Raw genomic sequence first — 21,141 nt, 5'->3', positions numbered from 1 at the left:
TAATAAAGTGTTTCCTTTCATTCCCAAACAGTCAGGCCCCTGCCAGAGCCATAATTGTTCACAGATGACTCATTTTGGCTGCAGGATCAAAACGAGGGAAAAGTGCTGTTTGCACAGTCTTTGAAACGTACAAGATGGGAAGAGATGTTCACGCTTGATATTTGTACCATATGTTGTTCCTAAATTTTATTACAGAGCCTTTACATTTCAAAAGAGATTCTCCTCTTATCCTGGGGATGATTTAGAAAGAAAAAGATAAGTAGAGTTTTGACTTAGGCTGAGACTAGCAAAGACTGACTGCATAGCTAGAGCTGGGAAGCAGCATCTGGTAGGGCTGGGTGGGAGAGTCTCCTTCTGCTGTGAGATACATATATATATATAATATATGTTACATATATATATGCACTTTTTAGGTGTTACAAACCCAGTTGTTATTTTTATCAAAATCACACTGAACATTTCATTCTTTGTAGAATCTGGTTTGCAATCTTGCATCATTGCAGGTGTTCCCATTTTCTTCTCTGTAATGAAAACCTAATGAATATATGTAGCGTGCTCATGCGCAGTCACAGTATGGCTCAGTTCTTTGCCCTGTTTGGGTGTTAGCTCTCTGTTTAAAGGGTTCCATGTTTACTTCAGAAGGCCCTGCTGGGAGGTTCAGCACAGGAGTCAATGGCAAGTTCTTTTTTTAGGGTAGAGAAAAAGGAAATGGTGTGATGGTTCCTGCATTGCTGTTCATAAGCAAGCATGTGCTCTGTCACTTGGGAGCTATTATTTGTCTCTCCTACAAAGATTGTTTTGTGGCCACCCAACTATTTTAAATAGAACACCAAACAGGTATCAGAAAGCTTTGCTTTCTTTGCTTTAGTGTGTCATTTGGACTAAGGAGTTCTACAAACCCTGCAAACCAGACCATTCAAGACTGCTGCCACACAGGTATATGATGACCATGAAGACAAGCTGTCACTGGAACACCCTTTGCAGGTGCTCAAGGAAAGAGTTAGAGTTGTTAACCCAGTAAAAGAGACAGAATTAGAAGAATAAAGAGTAGAAATACAGTAGGAAGAGGTTTTGCTGTGGCTTTTTCCCTCTAAAAACATGATGGGTATATTAGCCGAACGGGTGTATGTAGACCAGATTGTTACTCTTGTTACAGATAGTTACAGAGGGGAAGGCTGGACATAAAAGTTGTTTCCACTAAGTTCCCACACAGAACATCCCGTCCCTGGCATTGCCCTCTCATTGTCTTCTGTATTTCTGTTATTTCAAGGGGGTTCTTCACTCTTTGCAATCAGCTGCACTTGGACAATAACTTCTCTCACACCAGCACTGTGGTGTGGTGCCAGAAGGAAGAATGTAAAATAACAGAAACTACCCTCACAATGGTATTTAAAAACTGATTTCCAGTTGGTTTTGTGAACCGGTCTTTAAAAACAATAGTTACATTTTCATGTTGGAACTTGCTGAGAGGGTCTTCTTTTAAAATACATGGTGTTTGTGTGATAACTGTCATGGAAGCCTGATAAGGAATATGGCTAAAGAACAGACTTGCCAAAATATTCTTTGGAAGAGTAATCTGATGCCAAAAAGCAAATAAAACAAGCAACTCTATGTGTAGTGTAGTTTGCAAATTACGTGGCAAGGAAAGGAAGAAAATAATCTGTCATATGAAAAATGGAGTTTGGATTGTATGTATATAAATCAGCGATTTGTTCTAGGAGCATAAGATCATTATCAGGCATTTAAACATGAACTGGAAGTGTCTAATCTATTAATTAATCAGGAAGTAAGTTTTACACAGCATGTGGAATCACGTTCATGTTTCCTTTCATTTGTCAACATAGATGCTGCTTTCAGTGTGATGTTATCATGAGATTAAGCACCCCAAGTGCTGATTCATATAGCTGTGTAGCTCCCATGTGTGCTCTGGAAGCAGCTCTGCCTCAGGAGGTGAGCAGGCAAGTGTCAGCTTCCCTTGGAGCAAACTGGGTTCCTTGTGTTCGGTACATGTTGTTTGTGCACAGAGTGAGTCACTAACTCTAACACCTGTAAAACCCGTTTCTTCTCCCACCTGGAGTTAAACCAGACCAGACTTCATGTGAGCACAGATTGTGATGCCCTGCAGCAACGTTCAGAAAGGTTCAGCTGGTTTTTCTGACCTTCTAGCACACCACATTGGCAAGCTGGTGTATTAGAACACTTAATAAATAGCTGAGACGTCTGCTAATAATAACTAATAAATTTGGCATAGGAAGCCAGTGATGCCAAACTTTTATCAGCTTATTCCCTGCAGCAAAACCCCAGCAAGTTCACTACTTGAATTAGAGAGTAAATATTTTTAGGAGTTAATTTATTTTGTTATATGAATATTTGGATGCAAGTTCATGCAGAATACACAGTTTATTACAATAACTTATTATTACATCTAATAATTACATTTCTAACCTAAAGGGGATGGTTTTTTAATTTAAATTTGCAGATAGGGAAGATCAGTGTCTAATTCCTGCCCGTGTGGGTAGGGAGCAGCGTGTGAATGTGTTCTTGTATTAACGTCAAGAACTAGTGACAACTGAACATCAGAGTCCCATGTGCAGCCCTTCATTAGATCTTAGACTTCCCTCTTTGTTTCTGCCCTTTCCTCCTCACTGGCACAGAGCACTCTGCAGGCTGCTGCTTTCTGCAAGACTTGGCTGGCAGCACTTGCCTTTGACCATTTGTCTTCTGTGCTACCTGTTGCAATGTTTAAGTCTTCTTTGGTCACAGCAGTTTATCAGCTAAGCTCCCCTTCCTGATGATCTTTTGAGGTCCCTTCCAACCTGGGCTGGTCCGTGACTCTGATTGATGATTCCTGTACCAAATAAGTTGCATGTCTCTGCTATTTACTGTGAGTAATGGAGACTGCATCCTCTCAGGATGGATACGTGTCCTTCAGAGATGGGGCAGCAGCAGCTTCTCAGGGCACCCTGTGCCAATGTCTCACCACGCTCAAAGGAAGAACTTTTCCTAATATCTAATCTCAATCTCCCCTCTGTCAGGGCAAGGAGAAAACTTGCACTCCATGTGGTAAATGTCAGGATTAATATTAGCTCAAATCTGGGAAAAAAATTCCCATCATAGTGCATTGCTGTAAATAACAAATTTCCGGACAGTGGCATTACAAGACTGAAGTGAATCACCTCAGAGCAATCCGTACAACTTTCCCTATTCATTCTCCCATTGACAGAAATCCCTGGAGCAGCCGTGGCCTGTGGTGCAGCCAGTGCCTGCTGTGTTGCTGCTCTGGCACTGAGCAGGAGCTGGTGCCAGCGTTGTCCAAGGAAATTCTTTATAAGGGGGTCCTTCTGCCAAGAGGAAATGTGTTTGATTCAGGCTGGCTGCTGAGGTGACCCCTGTAAATAGCAGCGTTAGTTCAGCTACTCAGAGGAGTAAAAGCATTTCAATGAGCACGCTTGAGTTGGCTGTAGGTTGAGCTCCCAGAGCGCCCCATGGGTCAGCTCACAGAGGCCATGCACGGAACTGCTCTTGCTTTGTCTTGGAGAAAGAAATGGGAGATCTTTGGAAGCCCAGAGCTGAAGTTACTCCGTTAATCACTCAATGAATCTTTGTTAGCATTTGATTTTAGTAATAAGATTTTTCTAAATAATAATCAGGCTTAAACAAATGTTTCCTCCCAGCAGCTACTCATGCAGGATGCATAGTGCTAGCAGTGTTGTACAGTTCCCATTGCTGTTGATGTGGGGTTCTATACAAGATACTTCTTTTTGATACGGGAATTGTTGCAGACTCATGGGGTTGCATTTCCTGGGTTGCTGGAAGCAGCACAGGCTGGTTTGAGGCACAGGATGTTGGATTCTGGTAAGAGTTTCTTCTTAGTTTGTGTTGGGACTCCATGTGTTTAGTTACTTCATTAGATGTGTGGAAATCATAGCACAAATCTTCAGATAGATTTTGACATTCTAAATTTTATTAGCATCGTTTCCAGTCAGGTTATAAACCAACTTACCCAAGTAGCGTTTCCTTATCACTAGGGATACACGTCAGTCAGTTTAGAGTGAGTTACTGGGGTTTATTTTGGGTTCCCCAGCTAGCTGAAAGCTGGTTTGAAAACGTTTCTGTTCTTTAGCTCTATTGTTCTACTGGGAAGTAGTCAGGAAACGTGTCCTGCTTTGAGGCCGGTCCGTGTGTTTCTTCCCTGTTTCCCCGCAGTCCGGAGCTCATTGCGTGGCTCAGGAAGTGGCGCCGGTCGGGTTCTCAGACACACTGACTCTCCTTGGCGTTACTGTAACCTGCCCGGGACCCAGCAGCCCTTCCGATGGGAATCACTGCGTGTGCTATTCACAAAGCACTACACGTCCTTCCAGTGCAGGGAATAACATGTTTGTCCCCCTCCTGTTTGCCTGTTCCGCACTGAGTTGGAGCTGGAATGTCGTACTCTGTTCCCACTGTCCAGAAGCCACCGCCTGTACACAGAAAGCAAATGTGGGCTGAAGCTCAGTGTGTTGATAGACTTGCTGGGAAGTAGAGGTAGAATCTCTAGGCTTTAGTTTTATTTCTCTTGCTTGGAGAGCAACGAATTTGATGCTTAAATATACAGTAAATGTATAATTACTATGAGGGTGCTGGCACAGGATGCCCAGAGAAGCTGTGGCTGCCCCATCCCTGGCAGTGTTCAAGGCCAGGTTAAATGAGGCTTTGAGTTCCTTCCAGCCCAAACCACTCTGTGATTCTGTGATTCTCTGATTTCTCATTTTGATCCTTAATCTTTGTACCACCTCGGTGCAAGGCTGTGAAAAACCTGCTACATTCTAGCTAAGGTGAGAAGAAAATTAATTTCCCTTTTCATATCATAAAATAGTCATAGTTTTCCATTAAAATATTAATAAGATGTAGTTTAATTGTGTATATGAAACTTTCCTTTTTAGGTCTTCAAACAAATATGTCACTGAAGATTTTGCTATGGGTGCAGCTGAATTGAAAGTTAAGTTATCCTTACACAGCGGAAATTGCCTTCCTCTGGCTCTGCGTATGAGTTTATGTATCCCTGGTAGCCTTAAGGCAATAAGCCTGGAATTCTTCCAGCTTCCAGTGTGCTGAACTGCAGACTGCAAAGGACTTGTGAGCAAATTCAAGCAGGCACATCTTGAGAGTGTCTGGGATCACTGACAAGAACACTCTTGTTTCTTTTACTTTTTAAAAGACAGGTATTTTGTAGAGATTATTCCCTTATTCCTTCTGCCTCAGACTGTGAAAGGAATATAATCACTTTTCAGAGGTAGAGCAGTTACCTTGACAGGGAAATCTGGGCTGCAATTTGATGTTTTTCAGCTTTTCTATGATCCTTTTGTAGTTCATGGACCTAATGCGAATCAGAAGTTAAGCTGATACCCACCACTCCTCCCTGCTGCCCAGGCAAAACCTTTCCTTACTTATTTGTTTGGCCTTCTGAAAGCCTCACTTCACTTCTCTGGGAGACAGAAATGAAATCATGAAAGCTGTTGTTTCCAGATAGAGGGCTGAACTCAGGGGCCGTTAATACGTGTGTGGACACATCACTGTACCTCATACCTGTACACACAGAGCTTTTGGGGCCACGCTGGGCCCCACAAGGCAGAACACAGGAACTTTCACTTTTGGAATAAGGAATTCACCATAAAATCCAAGGGAGTTAAGAGGAATGATTGTTTCCCTTTAAAGCCCTTTGGGAAAGCAGGAAAGCGAGAGGTCTTCGGGGCTGCCTCGGGAACGTGCGGTCTGAAGTACAGTCATTATTTTCCAGGTACAAAGTAATAAACAAATGCTAAAACAGGCAAGTGTCAGCCCCTGGGGAGGCTCCTGTCATGGGCATGGCTCCTGTCGCGACATGTGGCTCCTGTCATGATACATGGCTTCTATCAGCCATTCCCCCCACCCCGCAGCTGAGCAGCCTCCTCCTTTTGCTGTCAAAGCAAACAAGCCCATGTTTGTGTAACTCTGCAGCCAGAACTTAGTCTGGTGCTGATGCAGAATTTATTCCCATGCTGTTGGTTTTGGTACAGGAGTGAAATAAATCCAGTTTGCAGAGCCTCGGTGGCCAGGTGACAGCAGTAGAGGACGGGAACACCAGGTCAGTGGTGGGTGCTCCGATTTCCCTCTGAAGCCCAACAGTGCATCAAAACGGGTGTTTTACTGAGGCGTTACAGTTTGGTAGATGCTTAATTTGGTGGGTTAGGTTTGTGTTTAATGTTGGGGAGGAGGAGTTGACACCCCCAGAATCACTGCCAGGTTTGGCTCCATTTGTTGCCCTCACTGAGCGCTTCAGCAGAGCCCCGTGACAGAGCTCATCCTCCTGCTTGGGGAGGGAACAGCCTGACTGTGATGTGTTATTTTAGAGATAGAGGTTTTAATGTTGTCAGCTTTCCTCCAGAGCAGTTAATATATCTGACGTTCGCAAGTTACAGGTTCTGCTGTACAAAAGAGCTCTTGTGTCAGGATGGGACTTGCAAAAAGCAAAAAGGGAAAAAGAAAAAAGGAAAGAAAGAAAATCAAGAGCTGGATTAATTGGAAAGGTCCAGACCAGTCACATTCCCTCCCAGATGGGTCATTCATTTTGTTGCCTGCTGCTACGTAGCAGCTGAACTTCAGGTCTTCAAAAACATTGTTGAGGTGAGAAAGACAGAGGCAAGCTGGTGAAAACGAACAAAACTCCAACCATTCCTGCTCTTACAGCAAAGCTGCTTTCTCTTGTCAGGAGAGTTTACAGCCCCTCATTAACTTCTCCTGGGTCACAGTCACCTGTGTGAGCGTTTCTGAAGGTGCCAGCTTGATTAAAATGAAAATCCCTCAATATGGTCCGGCAGCTGAAGCACAAGTGGGTGAAGGCACGTGGCCGCAGGCACAGCCTCTGTGCTTCTGCCTGCTTGTAGAGGATGCGCCCGTCTGCCACATCCCAGGTAGTGCGAGGATAAGTCACCTACCAACACACATGAACATTCCCTTTCAGCTTGTCTGCACTTGGAGGAGCTTTTAGAATAGTTTTGTTTAAACTTTCATTTCCATCAGTGCCTTTTGTACTGCTGGGAATGACAAAAGGAAAATTATATTGGATTGGCTGCTTTAAATTCATTCCCAGTGATAAAAGCGTAATTGTAAAAGATTCTTTTAAGAGCTACCAGCTCAGTTATTAAGATGCAAAGACGAACCTGAATACTTGGCTTCTTGTCTACAGTAGATCTCTAACTTAACCTCAGTATTTTCAGACTTCCCCATCACTGTCTTCCAGATGTTCTCAGCTCTGTTTGTGAGTTGAATCCCCTGCACAGGATGAGTCTCTGCTCATCTGGAAAGTGGTTATAGTTGTTCCTGTGCTTTTTAGTTTCTTTTTTTTAATCTAAATATGGAAAAAAATACAATGACCCTGGATAACAAGAAGAGGGCAGATGTGCAGTAACAGAAACCTTTCCCTTTGTGCTGACATCTGATGTGGGGCTGTGGGAAGCAATGGTGCATGAGGTGGAAGCACAGAGCAATGTCCCTGTGCAGCATCCCCCTCCCAGGGGCAGAGGGAGCCTCTGCTGTCCAGCTGGGATCTGCCTCCTTGACCTGAACTTGGTGTTGCCCTCTTGATTGGCTGTTCCTGCTCTGCCTAAAAGCTGGTGCTGAATTCCTGACGCGTGGCCTCAAAACCAGGCATGGACTTCCCTGAAGATTGAGACCTGCTTTCTTCCTCCTGAAAGGGCCTTTCTCAGCTGATAAACATCATGGGTTTACCACTCAGTATAAGGAAATCCAGGGTTTGTGGAATTCTGATGTTTTCCGTGACTGCACAAGGTTATGAAATGCTAAAATTAAGGCAGATGGTTGGTGGTAGGGAAGGGACTTGTTATGCTGAGTGGGCTGAAGTCTGATCATTTCTGCCTCTTGTTATTGGACGTACCACACAGTACAATCCAGGGAAGCCGTCAAGCTTCTGAAGATGCTCCTTCTAACTGGGGAACGCAGCCTGTCCTCAGCCAGACCTGCCTCATCCTGCAGCTTCACGAGACACCCCAAGGAGAAACTGCCACCAGCACTAGGACAGAGAGCAGAGAGGGATTGTGCAAGTGTCCTTCTGCGCTTCGCCCCATTTGATGAGGTGTGGACACATCACTGTACCTCATAGCTGTACACACACCACTGCACCTCACACCTGTTCACTCCTGTGAAGTGGCAGCACATGAAGCTCTTGGCCTTCACAAATGTCTGTGGCTTTTCCTTCAGAGCACTTTCTGTGAAGGGTTCTGGATAATTCACTTCTGACCTTTTTAAACTCTCAATATGGAGTGATATCTTTTATCTGGTTAGTCTCTTTTATTTTATTTGTCTCTTCTTTTCCTCCATGGCTTAAAGTGTTAATTCTGCCCATTGAAATGTGGTTTTATTGAGCAATATGAGCCGGAGGCGGAATCTTCGCTGCCACCAGAACCCAAATGGTAAATAGGCTCTTTCTGTAATTTGTGGGATGTGCTATAACTCAGTTTGAATGTTGAAAGGAAATGGGCCTCCAGGGGAGTCTGGAGCTCTGTTCATTCAACTTCTAATTAAAGTTTTACCCTCTCAAGTTTCACTTTATTTTCCGGGGCTTTTGCTCCATGATGATTATTAACATGTGTCCCATGGCCAGGAAATCATTATACCCTTCCCCAAGCCAGTCTTTTGGAGATCACTCCTGCTGCAGACCAAGTCGCCTGAAACTTCATCTCCGAAATGATCTGATGGCCAGGGCAGGTAGAAACTAGCTGCACCCTGAGGCTCCCCAGCACTTTCCTGCAGCAAGCTCTTGAGCTTTTCCAGTGCAGTTTGATCAGATGTTGCTGTCTGGCAGAGAGGATCCAGTCCAGGATTTCTTCCAGCCTATTCTTCACGTTTCAAGAGCCCAGGCTAACTCTGGCTTCCTATTCCAACTCCAGCAGGCTTATCTTTTTTGGGGCAGGAGTTGTTAGTACAGTTTATCTTGCTTGCTGCAAGTCCTCCCTCAGCTGAGACATGTTCTCTGGTGCCGGGATCTTTTTTCCCTCCCCTCTCTCTCTTTTTTATGTTTTCTTCTTGTTGTTTTTCTTTTTAAATGTGTAAAGTGAAGAGTTCCTCTTCCCCCCCTCCCTTTCCACTCCAAAGAACCAGCCTCCAGCGAATTAACCGCTGGAGCTGTTGCTGCTGTGCCAGAGGGGAGAGTGAACCTGTGCCTGCATGTGTTGATGTGTAAAAAAAATACCAAAATGTCAATGAACAGCAGGAAAAGTTCTGGGAGACCATCTTACTACTATCGACTGCTCCGGAGGTCACGACTGCAGAGACAGCGAAGCAGATCCCGGAGCCGGAACAGGCCGCTTAGTAGGGGTAATTGCAACACCCGTTCTCTTCCATTGCCACTGCAAAGACATAGGTGCTGTTGCTTCATTATTGTAGATAAGAATGACCGGTGTGAGGATGTGTAAGTGTACCTGTGCGCTGTGTTCAGCTTCACAGGACAGTGCTCCTGTCTGCTGCAGGGGAGGGAGAACTGTTCGATTTAAAGGGCTTGGGGAGTCAGGCTTGGGCTGTTCCTTACGGTGGCTCTAACACCTTGTGTGGCTGTAACTAACCCAGTCCTTTCACTTATTCATGGTTCTTCTTGTTTCTCCATGTGTATAATGAAGGTAACTACTTTTCTGGGCTGTTTGGAGGCCTAACTGATGGTGATAGAGAGAAATCCTTCATTAAGACATGGTGTCTGTCTGCAAAGATGTGTTGCTGGAACTTCTTGTTCCTCCTGGGCTGAGCATCACCAGGGGTTTTGAAATTACAAAGCTGAGTGCAGTTTAGCAGTGGGATTTTCAAAAGAGCCTGAAGATTGTGCTCCAGAGGCACTGCAGAAACCTGTGGGACTTGTATTCCCAAATCACTTTGTGCTTTTAAAACCCCTGCTCTAAAAGGGCCTATTTGTCCTCATCAGCAGGAGTAAGGTCCAGGGAGTAATGTTTCTTTAGGGCATACTCATTCATGCAGCCCATTTATTCTACTGGAGGCAGCTACTGACCCACTTGCATTTTAAAAATCAGCTTTTCTGCCTTTCTCTTCTAGTGTGAAAGAAATGTTTACTGATGCTTATGCCTGTCCTCAGAGCAGGCAGAGAGGCGGGAGGCTGCGGGTCACTTCGCTGCTGAACTATCAGGAGGGAGGGGAGAAGTTTGTGTTTAGCCTCTAGTGGGACAACCCGGTCACATTTAGAATGTCTGGAGCTTAATCAGAGCCATTAACTGAAAAGGACCTTTTACTGTTAGTGTGCGAGTAAAAAGCTGTAATAAAAAGCAGCACTGCATCAGGTGTTTGTGTAGATGCAGTTAATCACTGGAGTTAATCCTGATTTATGAAGCAGGTTCTGAAGTCGACTCTAGCACTACAAGACTCAGCTCAGTGCAGTGTCCTCTTTCTGCTTTTCCTGACATTCAGGACCTTTTAAAAGATTTTGAATCATCACTGAGAAAACAATAGGAAGCTGAATCAGTCCCTGAGCTCCGGCTTTTCCTTTGAGCACACAGTGGTTTTCTTCCCATGGTTTGGTTTTGTTTTGCCTGTCCGGGAGGAGTGTTTGTAAACTCCAGAGCATGTAACAGTTCCTCTTCCTCCTCGGTGCTGCTCAAACCCAAATAGTTTGCTGTCATTTCAGTTACTGTGACAAACTAAATGTGTGAGTCTCATTTAGGTAACCCATTAGGAGCTTAATGGCGTGATGTGTTATGAACACAAGGAATATACAGGCGGTTTGATGGAAATGGAATTCAGCCCTAATGTCTGTAAGGAATTGGATTTGAACCAACGGAAATCTTCTTGCTGTTGATCTCTCCCTGGGTATTTGGTGTTTGTCATACGTTGTCCCTCGGATTCCTGCCTGCTGGAATACCCAGCCCTAGTTGAGCTCTTCTTGTCTGTAGATCTTACAGGGATTTGTAAATCTGGATGAGAGTTTTCTCTTCATTTTTGACAAGTTTTGGTAAGAGAGGCAGTGGTGGCACACAGCAAGGCCATGCACTGGGGCTCTGGTGGGGCTCGGTTCAGAACCTGGAGTCATTTCCTTGGCTCCTGTGCCTTGGCTGTCAGTCTGGACAGTGGGAAGGGAGTGCCAGGGTACATCAAAGGAAATGCTTCCTTGGCAGTTTTGGTGTCGCTGAAGGTTAGTGTGCAGGAGGCTGTAGAGGTGGGAGCTACGGAGAATGCAGGAATCAGAATGAGGTTTGAGGGGTTGTTGCTGTAATGTTATTTTCCAAAACCTACAAATCCGGGTGAAGGAAGGAGCTGAGGGTCCCACAAATGCTGATGTGCAGTGTGATCTGCACTACTCAGACATCAGAACTCCTCAGCAGGAGGTCACCATAGACTCATTGGAGTTATTGCACAGGAACTGGCCATGGTCTGGTTGCCACATGTGTGTTTCCCACACATCCTCTTGGCAGCTTTTTGCTCTCTATAGACTCCAGACCCTTTGCCAGGATCCCCAGACAGCCCAGGTAGGCCATGACCCTCACTGAAGGAGCAGCAATACCTGGAAGTTGAGCTTTTTCACGGTGTGTCACTTCAGCAGGTTATCCGCATGCTTTTGGACGCAGAGGTGTTACCCATTTACCAGGCTGGGGGAGGTCTCTGCTGGCACGAAACCCGCTCTCCCCATCTGGAATCATTCACTGCTCTGCGTCAGTCTTGGATGATAAATCCCTGATGCCGGCGCTGATAGGGGAGCACCCAGGAGCTGCAGGTGCTGCCATCTGCTGCCAGCAGGCTCCGGTTTGCTCTGGGTCAGAGAGCTGCTTTCCGTCCTCTCTAGTTCGTGTCAGTCTCTTTGCATACAGAAGAGGCTGGGTTAAAAGCCTACATTTATACGTTGATATTTCCCCCTCTCCCTCCCTGAGGGGTCAGTGCCACCCATCACACTCACCCTACTGACCAGCCTTGCTCCCTGAGGGCCCTTTGTGAAGCGCAGCCTGCCCAGGACCAACATCCCACCTCAGGCTGGGTTACAGCTCACAGCCACGGCACAGGCTGCTGCAGCTGAGACTGACTTTGGGAAACGGGGCTTGCTTCCTGAGGTAGGAAGGCTGTAGAAACAGCTGCTCCCTCAGGAGAGCTCTGCCGAGCACATCAGATAGGCAACGTGAACGGAATGTGCATTTTCTATGCAAGTATCCAAGGCGAGGGGGGATTGCTTTCTGCTGGGACTCCAGATGCAGGCAGTCTGCTGTGGCATGCAGAAAAATGTATAGGACTGAGCTCTTCACAATGACAGCCACTTTATGTGATGGTCCATGTGATGGTACTCTGTACTGCAGAGCTCTCTGGTTAGCCCTGGTGCTTTTAACATGCAGTACATGTTTCAGCATGTTTGCCAGCCTGTCCCCGTAGCAGGACCAGGGGTAGAATAGTGGAAGACCAGTGGAAGTGATGGGGAGGGTGAATTGGACCAGAATAGGACAGCATGCTGTCAGGAGCCTCAAGGGGTCATGCCTCCAGTGTGCTGTTTGACAGTGGATAAACAAGAGACGTTTAACCCCACTGTTCATCTTGTTAAAGTGATGATAATGTCTGAAATCTCCTGGCTCTGCTCCCTGCAGGGATTCAGGACACACTGCAGGTATACACTAGTTAGTTAAAAACCCTAACTGCAGAAACCCCCTCTCCTCCATGGACCATCTGTTCAGCTCAGAGACGTGTGTAACCATATGAGGAATCATGGCAGTAATTATGATTACTACCAGGTGATCCATCTAATGTACTGGAAGGTACTTGGGAGGCAGAGAGGGTAGAAGGAAAATTGTCAGTAAAAGCAACACCTGCTCCTGCCTGCAGTACTCTGTGGCTTTCTTCATGGTAGCTCTGCTGCTACTAAATTATGGGCTTAATGAAGGAATGGGGATCAGCAGCGCGTGTTCAGTTTGCTCATAGAAACTACTCATGGATGCTCCATTTGCAGGTTCATATCTGAGCAGATGCAGCTTTGGCTTCAGGTCTTTCTTCTGTGAAACTCTGCAGGTAATCAGTTGTCATCAAAGCTCTGAGAACTGGAGAACATTTGGAGTTCCTGATCTTGAAGGTTTAGTGTTCCGGATACTTTGGCTCTGTCAGCTCCTCGGACAGAAATGTCTTGCTCTAAGTGCTGTTTATCTCAGGTGCTTTTCAAGGTATTCTATAAAAAGGATTTTTATTGAACAAGCTTTCTTCTTTTCCTTTGATGGCTGCTGTGAAAAGAAAACCGACTGATCTTGAGCAAAGCTTAGTATTTTAGCACACCAAACACTGAGAGCTCGGAGGCGAAGGTCAGACTGGTTTTCTCTCAGCTCAGGCTATTCAGATATGCATCTCTTGAAAACGGCTGGAATTTTGTCTTCCTCTCTCTCTATTTGATGAAATCAAAACCTTTAAAGTGCTAAATGAGAGATCAGCTTATACCCAAATAGCCAATACCTTAGAGGTTAAGGCACTCGCTTGGGATGAGGGACGCAGAGACTTGAAAATTGTCCCAGCATGTAACAGAATGTCATGACAACAAAGGAGGTTTTATTAGATTTAAAGTTAACTGAAATTTCACATGTTTCACTCTAATCTTTCCCAGCTGAAAATCTGTTTTGTAGCATGTTAACAAACGTGATGTTCAACAAGGAATGCCACGTGGAGCTTCTCCCTTTCCACCTCTGCAGGGCTTTGTCCTGTAGGCACGACTGAATTGGATGTCATGAGGGAAGGATCTCTCTCATTCTGGTTAGAAACTTTTCCCTTACTGAAAATTCCCACTTTATTGTTAAGTAAGATTCAGGGTTAAGTAATTCATTCATTCCCATGAAATGTTGAAACAATACTTTGTTCTTTCATGACCCACAATTAACTTTCCCTTGAACTACACGTAGCTCCACGCCTGTCAGATCATGGAAAACATGGATGTTTCAGTGTGTGTCTTTTGTTTGCACTCACTCTAAATGAGGTTTAGCTTAGATAACTCTAGCCCTGGTAGGGCCTGGGTGTTAGAATCCCTGCATCATCCCCAAACCTGATAGCTCAGCAGTGGCGAGATCAGTCTCAGAAGAACAGCACCGTAATTAACTAATGAATAAATAAGCAAGTAAGTAATTTATCATGTGCTGTCCCAACAGAACGCCTCCCCACACTTACAGTGCCTTTGTCTATCTGACAGCCCCACCATGGGCTGCCCTGCTCAGCCATCTTCTGGTCACAAGCCTCGGCAGGCAGCACCAGGGTCATTTCAAACTGAGAATCACACTTCCCGTTCTTCCTTTATCCTTCACTTGGGTTTAAGTTGCAAGTTTTAAGTTACTCACTTTAGTAGCCCATCAATAGTACAATTATATAGTGTTACGTTATATGGCCTTACGTTCTGCATAACCAAAGGGGTACCTACATGTGAGATTTCTTGAAGAATCTAAATCCTGTGCCTTAGAATACCTTTAATAATTATTAAAAATGTTGCATAAGAGTGTTTTTCATTTAAGGGCAGCAAGTGAAGAGTCCAATAATAAATGTGAGTGATAGGGTTTTTTCCAAGGGTGGTGTCTTTTAAATGCCAGGAAAAGGAAAGCTTCCTGCTTCACAGTGTTTAATGGCCATCACTTTGTTTTTCCAGTCTCTTTAGTGGCATTTTCTCTTTGCACTCGATTTCTATTTGAACTCGTGCAGCTTTTCATTGAAATTTTAACAGTGTGGCTGACAGATGCCCATAGAAAAGATATGCAAAATGTTTTAAGCTGTGCTCTTTGTAGGAACTGTTCAGTGGCAGCCGTGCTATTCTTAGCACCAGTGCTCCAGCTGAGAATGTGCCACATTTGTTCAGTGCTTAATTGTCTATAAAAATCTCCACTAACTCTAATAGCTTGCATGATGGAGGAATTCTTACAATCACAGAATCATGGAATAGTTTGGCTTGGAAGGGACTTTAAAGCTCATCCATTTCCACCCCCCTGCCATGGGCAGGGACACCTTCCACTAGAGCAGCTTGCTCCAAGCCCTGTCCAACCTGGCAACAATTCTTGTATTTTCTTTACCATGTTTCTGAGAGCTGCAAATACTTGGAGGAGTTGTAAGGTAGATCCATTCCTGTTTACTGTGGTGGCCAGGGATAACCTGCAGGAGGTCCTGGGGTGCTCAATGACACAGTCATGGCACAAGCTCCAGCAGCTCACTCTCTGGTTTTCCCTAAGGCTTTCCTTTTGCCCCAAGGTAAGAGGAGGAGTTTTGACTCCCGTGTTATTTGGAATCATGACCATAACCCCATGCCTCGATGTCCATGGTCCCAGCAGACACATCTTTTGGAGATAACTAAATACAGCATCAGTCTTGATGGCACTGTGAGACTTGTCAATGCTGCCTAAGAGTAACTCAGGGAAATCACTATCTAAGGAGCAGCTTATTTAATGCTGTGACAGAAATCTGGAAATTGTACCAGCAGCTTTCAGGCACCTTGAAGATTGACTCGTGTCTCTCTGTGCTCACCTTTCATTTTAGCTCTATTTTAAGGCCTTTTCTTCTAGTAGTAACCTCACATTCCCTTAACGGTGTTGCTAAGAGGGGCTGATTGCTCTGAAGGGAAGTAAGTAGCAGAGCTGCTCCCAAGTAATGCAGTGTGAGTTTTTATCTAAAAGCCATAGGTAATAAATGAGAAAGAGGTTAAAAAGCCTGGTCTGAGTCCAACATGGAATTGCTTCCAAAAGCATGCTTAGAGGGGTTCCAGCAGCCTGTTCATGATCGCTTATGTATTAGAGTAAGTTTGTCTCCTTACAGCTATGGCAATCCAAACAATTTAGACACAGAGCTGCCTTTTAAAGCTTTTAAACCTATATTTCCCTTGAAGGTCTTCCAGTGTGCCACTAATCCCTTAAGTTATTGCACTGAAGGCACTCTATAATCCTTTAATTTACTCTGCTCTCAATGGATTCAGGAATGAGCTGGGTCACTTCCCATACTTGGGCATTATCAGTTCTGCTTTTTTCAGCTCAGGCACTGGCTGGGGGTAGTTTGCTTTCCTGTTAAACACTGCAGAGAGTATTTTAGATGTAGATATGAATTGCTTGTGTGTTTGTGCGCATGCATCTTAAAAACGGTTCACAAACCCCAGAACTCACTCACCCCTTTCACTGTTAGTGCAACCTTGGGGTCAGGCTTGCCCAGGTCTCCTCAGGCCCCTTTGGAAATGAGCAAACGTAAAACTTGATGGCTTTTTGAAACCTGGGAATTCAGGCACCGTATGGAGCTGGTGAGGGTCAAGAAACAGCATCAGCCCCAGGGCATTTCTCCCCAGCCTCATGTCCCAGACCTGCAGAAGACAAAGCTCCTCACTGAAGTGTCTCTGGCAATGCTGAAGGTAAAGCTTTGCAGTGATGAGTAACTCCTGGCAAGTGCTAGGGTTGGTTTTAATGAGCAGAAGGACTACAAAAGGCTGTCTGGAGCAGCACATGGCTTGTCTGAATTCGGAAGGTGTGTCCTGACCGTTGCTTCTTGCCTGCGTAAGGGACGTGTGGATCTATTGTAGGTTGTTCTTGAGAGCCAGGCTGGGATTCCTGACCTGCTCTCGGAGGCTTGCTCACATTACTGCAGAAGTTCATTTTCAGTTGAGCATTAAAATGTTCACTTTGGCTAAAAACATGCCCTGCAATTGTACAGACTTTGAGAAACATTGACAAGATAAAGACAGCCAAAGTTTTGCTTCATTAACATTTACACTGCAAGAGGAATCCTCAGATGCTGAGCACTTGATGTTTCTTTTTGAAGCAGCCAATTTATTTGAAGTGCAAGTTTCTTTTGTACATTTTGTGCTCACATTTTTTATTTCTTGCAGTACTTCTGCATCAGTGAATTTCTTGTGGAGTCAGAGATCAAGCCTGGGCTTGTTCTGAAGTATCCAAATGTGGTAATAGGTGGACTGCTGTAAAATTTGGCATCTGGAGTTAAATTACAGGATGCTTCTTAAGCTTCTTGGTTACCATAGTAACAAGTAATAGTCATCCTTCATGATTAAGCAGTGTCCATGGTAACCAAACGAGCAAGTTTTAAATGAAAGATATTTTCCCTTTACATTTTTAGCCGTCAAAGGTTAACAGTTATTACCTTCATACCTTTAGATGGGAACAGATTTTGATCTGGCTGCCATAGTTAAAGTGAGAACATTTGGTGTTCATTTACATAACTTTACTTCTAACACCAGCTGAATCTGGGGTGAACACCAAAATCAAGTTTCTGAGAGGGGTGCAATGCACTGATATCCCCAGGAAGAGCTGGTGTGGTTCACAATGTGTATGGAGTTGTCCTGCAGCATTGGGCGTGCTGCTGAGCAGCTACAGAGCATATAGCTCCTCAAGAGACTGGTTCAGTAGTGCAGGAAGGAATCCCGACACATACCCTGGGTCTTTTTAGGATGGAAACCACAAATGTTGGGATTAGTGTAGGTAAGAACATCCTCTTGTTCCCTCCTGCTTCAAAAATAGGGTGGAAGATGTACAAATGCTGTAGCCCTGGTAGATCCCTTGATCTACTACACATGTAGGTAAACTGAATAAAGCATGGCAACACCATCGCAAACCAACACAATTGCTGTGGGTTGGTTGCACAAAGCAGTGTAACAGTTTGAATGGTGGTTTCTCTATGTCCATCTGTGGCACACCGTTATTTGTATGAAATAAGAAACCATGGCTGCGTTTAGTGTTTTCTCTACCATCTCTTTCATTGGCACTGAGGATGTTTGCTTGAAAGCTAAAAGCTGATACCTGCAAGTATTCTCAGAGTGTGTATGTGTGAGAGAAGCAGAAATACCCACCCACCCCCAAAGGAAGGAGAAGTCTGAGTCACAATAGATTAGGATTTCTATTTCACAATTAGAAATAATGGAATGTGAAACAATTGCTGAGAGAGCCTGGCTGGCAGGGAGATGGGTGAGGAGCAGCAGTGAGGAGGACAGGGTGCATTGTCAGCAGCACTCTGGGCACGTAGGCACGTAGGGGGATGGCTGATGTGTTGCAGATGTGCTGTGTCCTCACATACCTGCCTGTGCATGCTCTCCCTATCTATCACTGCTGCTTTTTAATACTGCTTTCGAATTGCTTCATCAGGAGAGATCCTGTGTTTTGTCCAGTAGTTACCAACACTTTCTGCTATCCAGTTGCTTAAGATCCAGTACTCTTCTGGAAGTGTTTCCAAAGAAACTGACTCCTAAACAGCCAGTGTTAAATCCCAACCTTCTGCTTTCTCGAACAGTATTAAAGTTCCTTCAGTGTTAAGGCAATCTAACTTGGATTAATTGGCTCTGGGCATTAAGACTTTTTCAGGCTGCTGCAAAAGCTGCATGTACTATGTGAATTTCAACTCTTAATGTTTGGTCTATTATGCAGATGGATGTGAATGGAGATATGTATGTGACCCCATTTATCTCTCTAATGAAGTGCCATCAATAGAACATCTGTTTCTTTGCTGTAGAAGATGAAACCTCTGATGAATCATGCTTATAAATGAAGTATTTATTTATTTCATTTGCATTCTGCCAGTACAGACCTGTTAGAGCAGCCACCACCATGCATGAAGGGAGACACGGCCTGGCATTAAACTGCACACAGTACTCATTTACACCATGCTGCTGCTTCACCCCCAAAGTAAACTGTTGTGAAGCGGTTGTAGTTCACCTGCCCACGTCAGCTGTGAAGAAAGCCCCAAACCAAAGAGAACGTGTTCACAATGAAACAAACCTCACTGATGGGAGACGCCAACACTGCTGTGCTCTGGGTGTAGCTCCTGTCTCCGGGGTTTGCCACGGTGGCACTATGGGCCACTCTGCTGTTTACTTCTCTCTGCAACTGGAAGCAAAGAGAGCCAACGTGCTGCTGTTCATGTGAGATTTCCAGCTCCCTTTGCAGTTCCACAGGAGGCCTGGCAGGACCAGTGCCTGATGTGCTGCGATCCCTGGGAGAGACCCGGCTGCAGAGGGAGCCATCCGTGCTCCAGCCATCCTGCTGCAAGGGCCCTGTGAGCTTAGCCAAAGGCTGTGTGATACCTGTGGGCTCCACCACCACGTGCTGATGGCCACATTGTGTGGATGCAGCAGCCCGCAGGGGCTCCTGGAAGCCTCCAGTGGGAGAGGGTTATATTGTCCATGCCCCGTCCCTGCAGTGACAGAGGTGACAGAGAAGGGACCAGTTTGTCCCTTGCCTTGGCCTGCCCCTGTGCTGATGAAGTGATGCAAGAGAGCAGCCCAGTAACGGCGTTGAATCTTTGCAGAAATGTTAAGCATGATGGATGAGCCTAATTTAAATCTCCCCAGAGCTCACTTCTTGTTCTCCAGACTTCTTGTTGCTTGTCTTTATCATCACATAGGAAGAAGCTGATGTTCCACTTCCCTTCATCCTTTCCAGTTTAACCAGGGTATTAGCAGTCTCCATGATCTGGTCCCCAACCAGGCTGGAATTTCAGCTTCTTCTGATGTATTTTTTAAGCCTGTGCTTGATTTCAGCTTCACCCTGGAGAAAATGCTCCTAATGCTATGCCATTAGCAAAAATGAATTTGTTCTCTAGACAGCATCCAAAGAAAGATAAAGATCATATACTTTATTTCAGAGACTGATAAATAAAAGCTAAAAATACCAAATATATACATATATAATTGAAAAATACCAGGCAATAAAATGGAGTTTGTAATAAAGGCTGCTCAATCAGCAGGATTTGCTATGTATTGTTAGAAAGGGGGGTGATTTTCTGAGTGAATGATACTCTCTCCCTGGCACCAGGTCTGGGCCCCTGCGGCTCTGCCTTCCTTTTAGACATGGATCTGATCCATTTCTTCAGTTTTTCAGGACTGAGAAGTCAGTGTGTCCATATTCATCCTCCTCATGTTGAGAATTAGCGAAGCTTTCCTTTCCCGTTTGTGCTGTTTTCTTCTCTCCTTTCCTCTTTGCCCTCAGAGTAGCTTTTGTCTTGACAATTACATCTAGTCTGTCTCCTCAGGTAAAGAATATGTTCCCCATCGGTCTCTCTGGGGTAGAATTGCCCTAGATACCTCACCCCAAGCCACAGAACAAATGCCGTGTCCAGACAGGGCAACATCTCAGTGGAGAAGTGAACTCCACAGCAGTGAAAGGTGCAGAGCAGCGGAGAGAAGAACAGGGAAGGTCCTCTTAGGTACCAGCGATACTGAAGGTCAACAAAACAAGCGGATCAACAGCACGAGAGAAATCCCACCCCTCTGCTCTGTCTCAGAGGCAGGTTTCCTTCAAGCACTGCAGGTCTGCGCGTCTCATTTATCCTGCTTGGGTCAGTGCTTTGGGGTAGGGTGGCCAGCAAAGGGGCTTCAGCTCCCTCTAGTGAGGCAGCTGGATTTGTGCTGTATCAGAACAACATACGCTTCACCCGACTCCTGGGTGAAAATAGAAACACAGCTTATTCCAGCTTTGAAGGTTGGGAGGTCTACCTGAGCTGCCCAGGAGAGAAGGGGCTACAGCACTGGGCAGCCAAAGCCCACGGAAAGACAAGAGCAAAGGGCTGAAGTCCCTTTGCATGCATCAAACAGCGCCTCAGTGTGCTGCTGGCGAAAGGATTATCTTCCTAGGTAATAGTAGAGAAGGTAGAGGAATAGATACACATCAGGTACACAGAAAAATAGCACAGCTTTTTTCAGCACTAGATTCAAGAGCCGTTAATAGCACTCGCACAGGAGCACTTTGAGGAATATTAAATACTACAGAGCCCACAATATCCAGGAACCTGAAACAGAGATGAGATGAGATCCATTAAAGTGCACAGCGTGCTATGGCAAAGGTCAGTGTCACTTCAGATCATTATTTAACAAAGGAAAAGCTCTTCTTCCAGCAGATCTTAGTCCCTCTTTGAGAGAAGATGTCATCATTTTTTGCTGATGGGATGATGTGCCTGAGAGTTGAATTGTTTCCTGTTTTCCAGCCATTTCAAATAAGGCTCTTCAGTTCATACAACTGTCCCAGTCACCATCCTTGTGGCTGCAGAGGATTGTATGGCTCTGAGTGGTGCTTCAGGGGCCTTCTATGCTTTCAGGCAGGGACACAGTTGACTCATTCCCCCTGCTCAGCTGAATATAGTGGTTTTGTAACACACTTCAGACATTTGTGAGGGCAACAAAGGTAATGGCAAGAAGCTGGA

General features: G+C 45.1%; 1 protein-coding gene across 4 annotated transcripts in view; it reads left to right on the top strand.

Annotated features, from left to right (window-relative positions):
* The window catches only part of DAB2IP (DAB2 interacting protein), a 167,433-nt gene that overhangs the window by 17,241 nt on the left and 129,051 nt on the right, over positions 1–21,141 (top strand). Inside the window, exon 1 of one of the 4 annotated variants that reach the window (XM_057409050.1) lies at positions 8,963–9,351. The exons of 1 other annotated variant lie outside the window; for it this stretch is intronic. In XM_057409050.1, coding sequence (XP_057265033.1) covers positions 9,210–9,351 — 142 coding nt within the window. In that variant the 5' untranslated portion in view covers positions 8,963–9,209. Of the gene's footprint in view, positions 1–8,962; positions 9,352–21,141 lie in introns of those variants that run through there. 2 more of the 4 variants (XM_057409049.1, XM_057409048.1) reach the window with 2 other exon arrangements.

The sequence above is a fragment of the Pezoporus wallicus genome, unplaced genomic scaffold (genome assembly GCF_028554395.1).
Source record: "Pezoporus wallicus isolate ANWC-B61680 ecotype Strahan unplaced genomic scaffold, APGP_CSIRO_Pwel_v1 contig_8341, whole genome shotgun sequence".
NCBI classification, from domain to species: domain Eukaryota; kingdom Metazoa; phylum Chordata; class Aves; order Psittaciformes; family Psittacidae; genus Pezoporus; species Pezoporus wallicus.
Note: the sequence above shows the minus strand (reverse complement) of the source record. Positions and strands in the feature narration are given on the sequence as shown.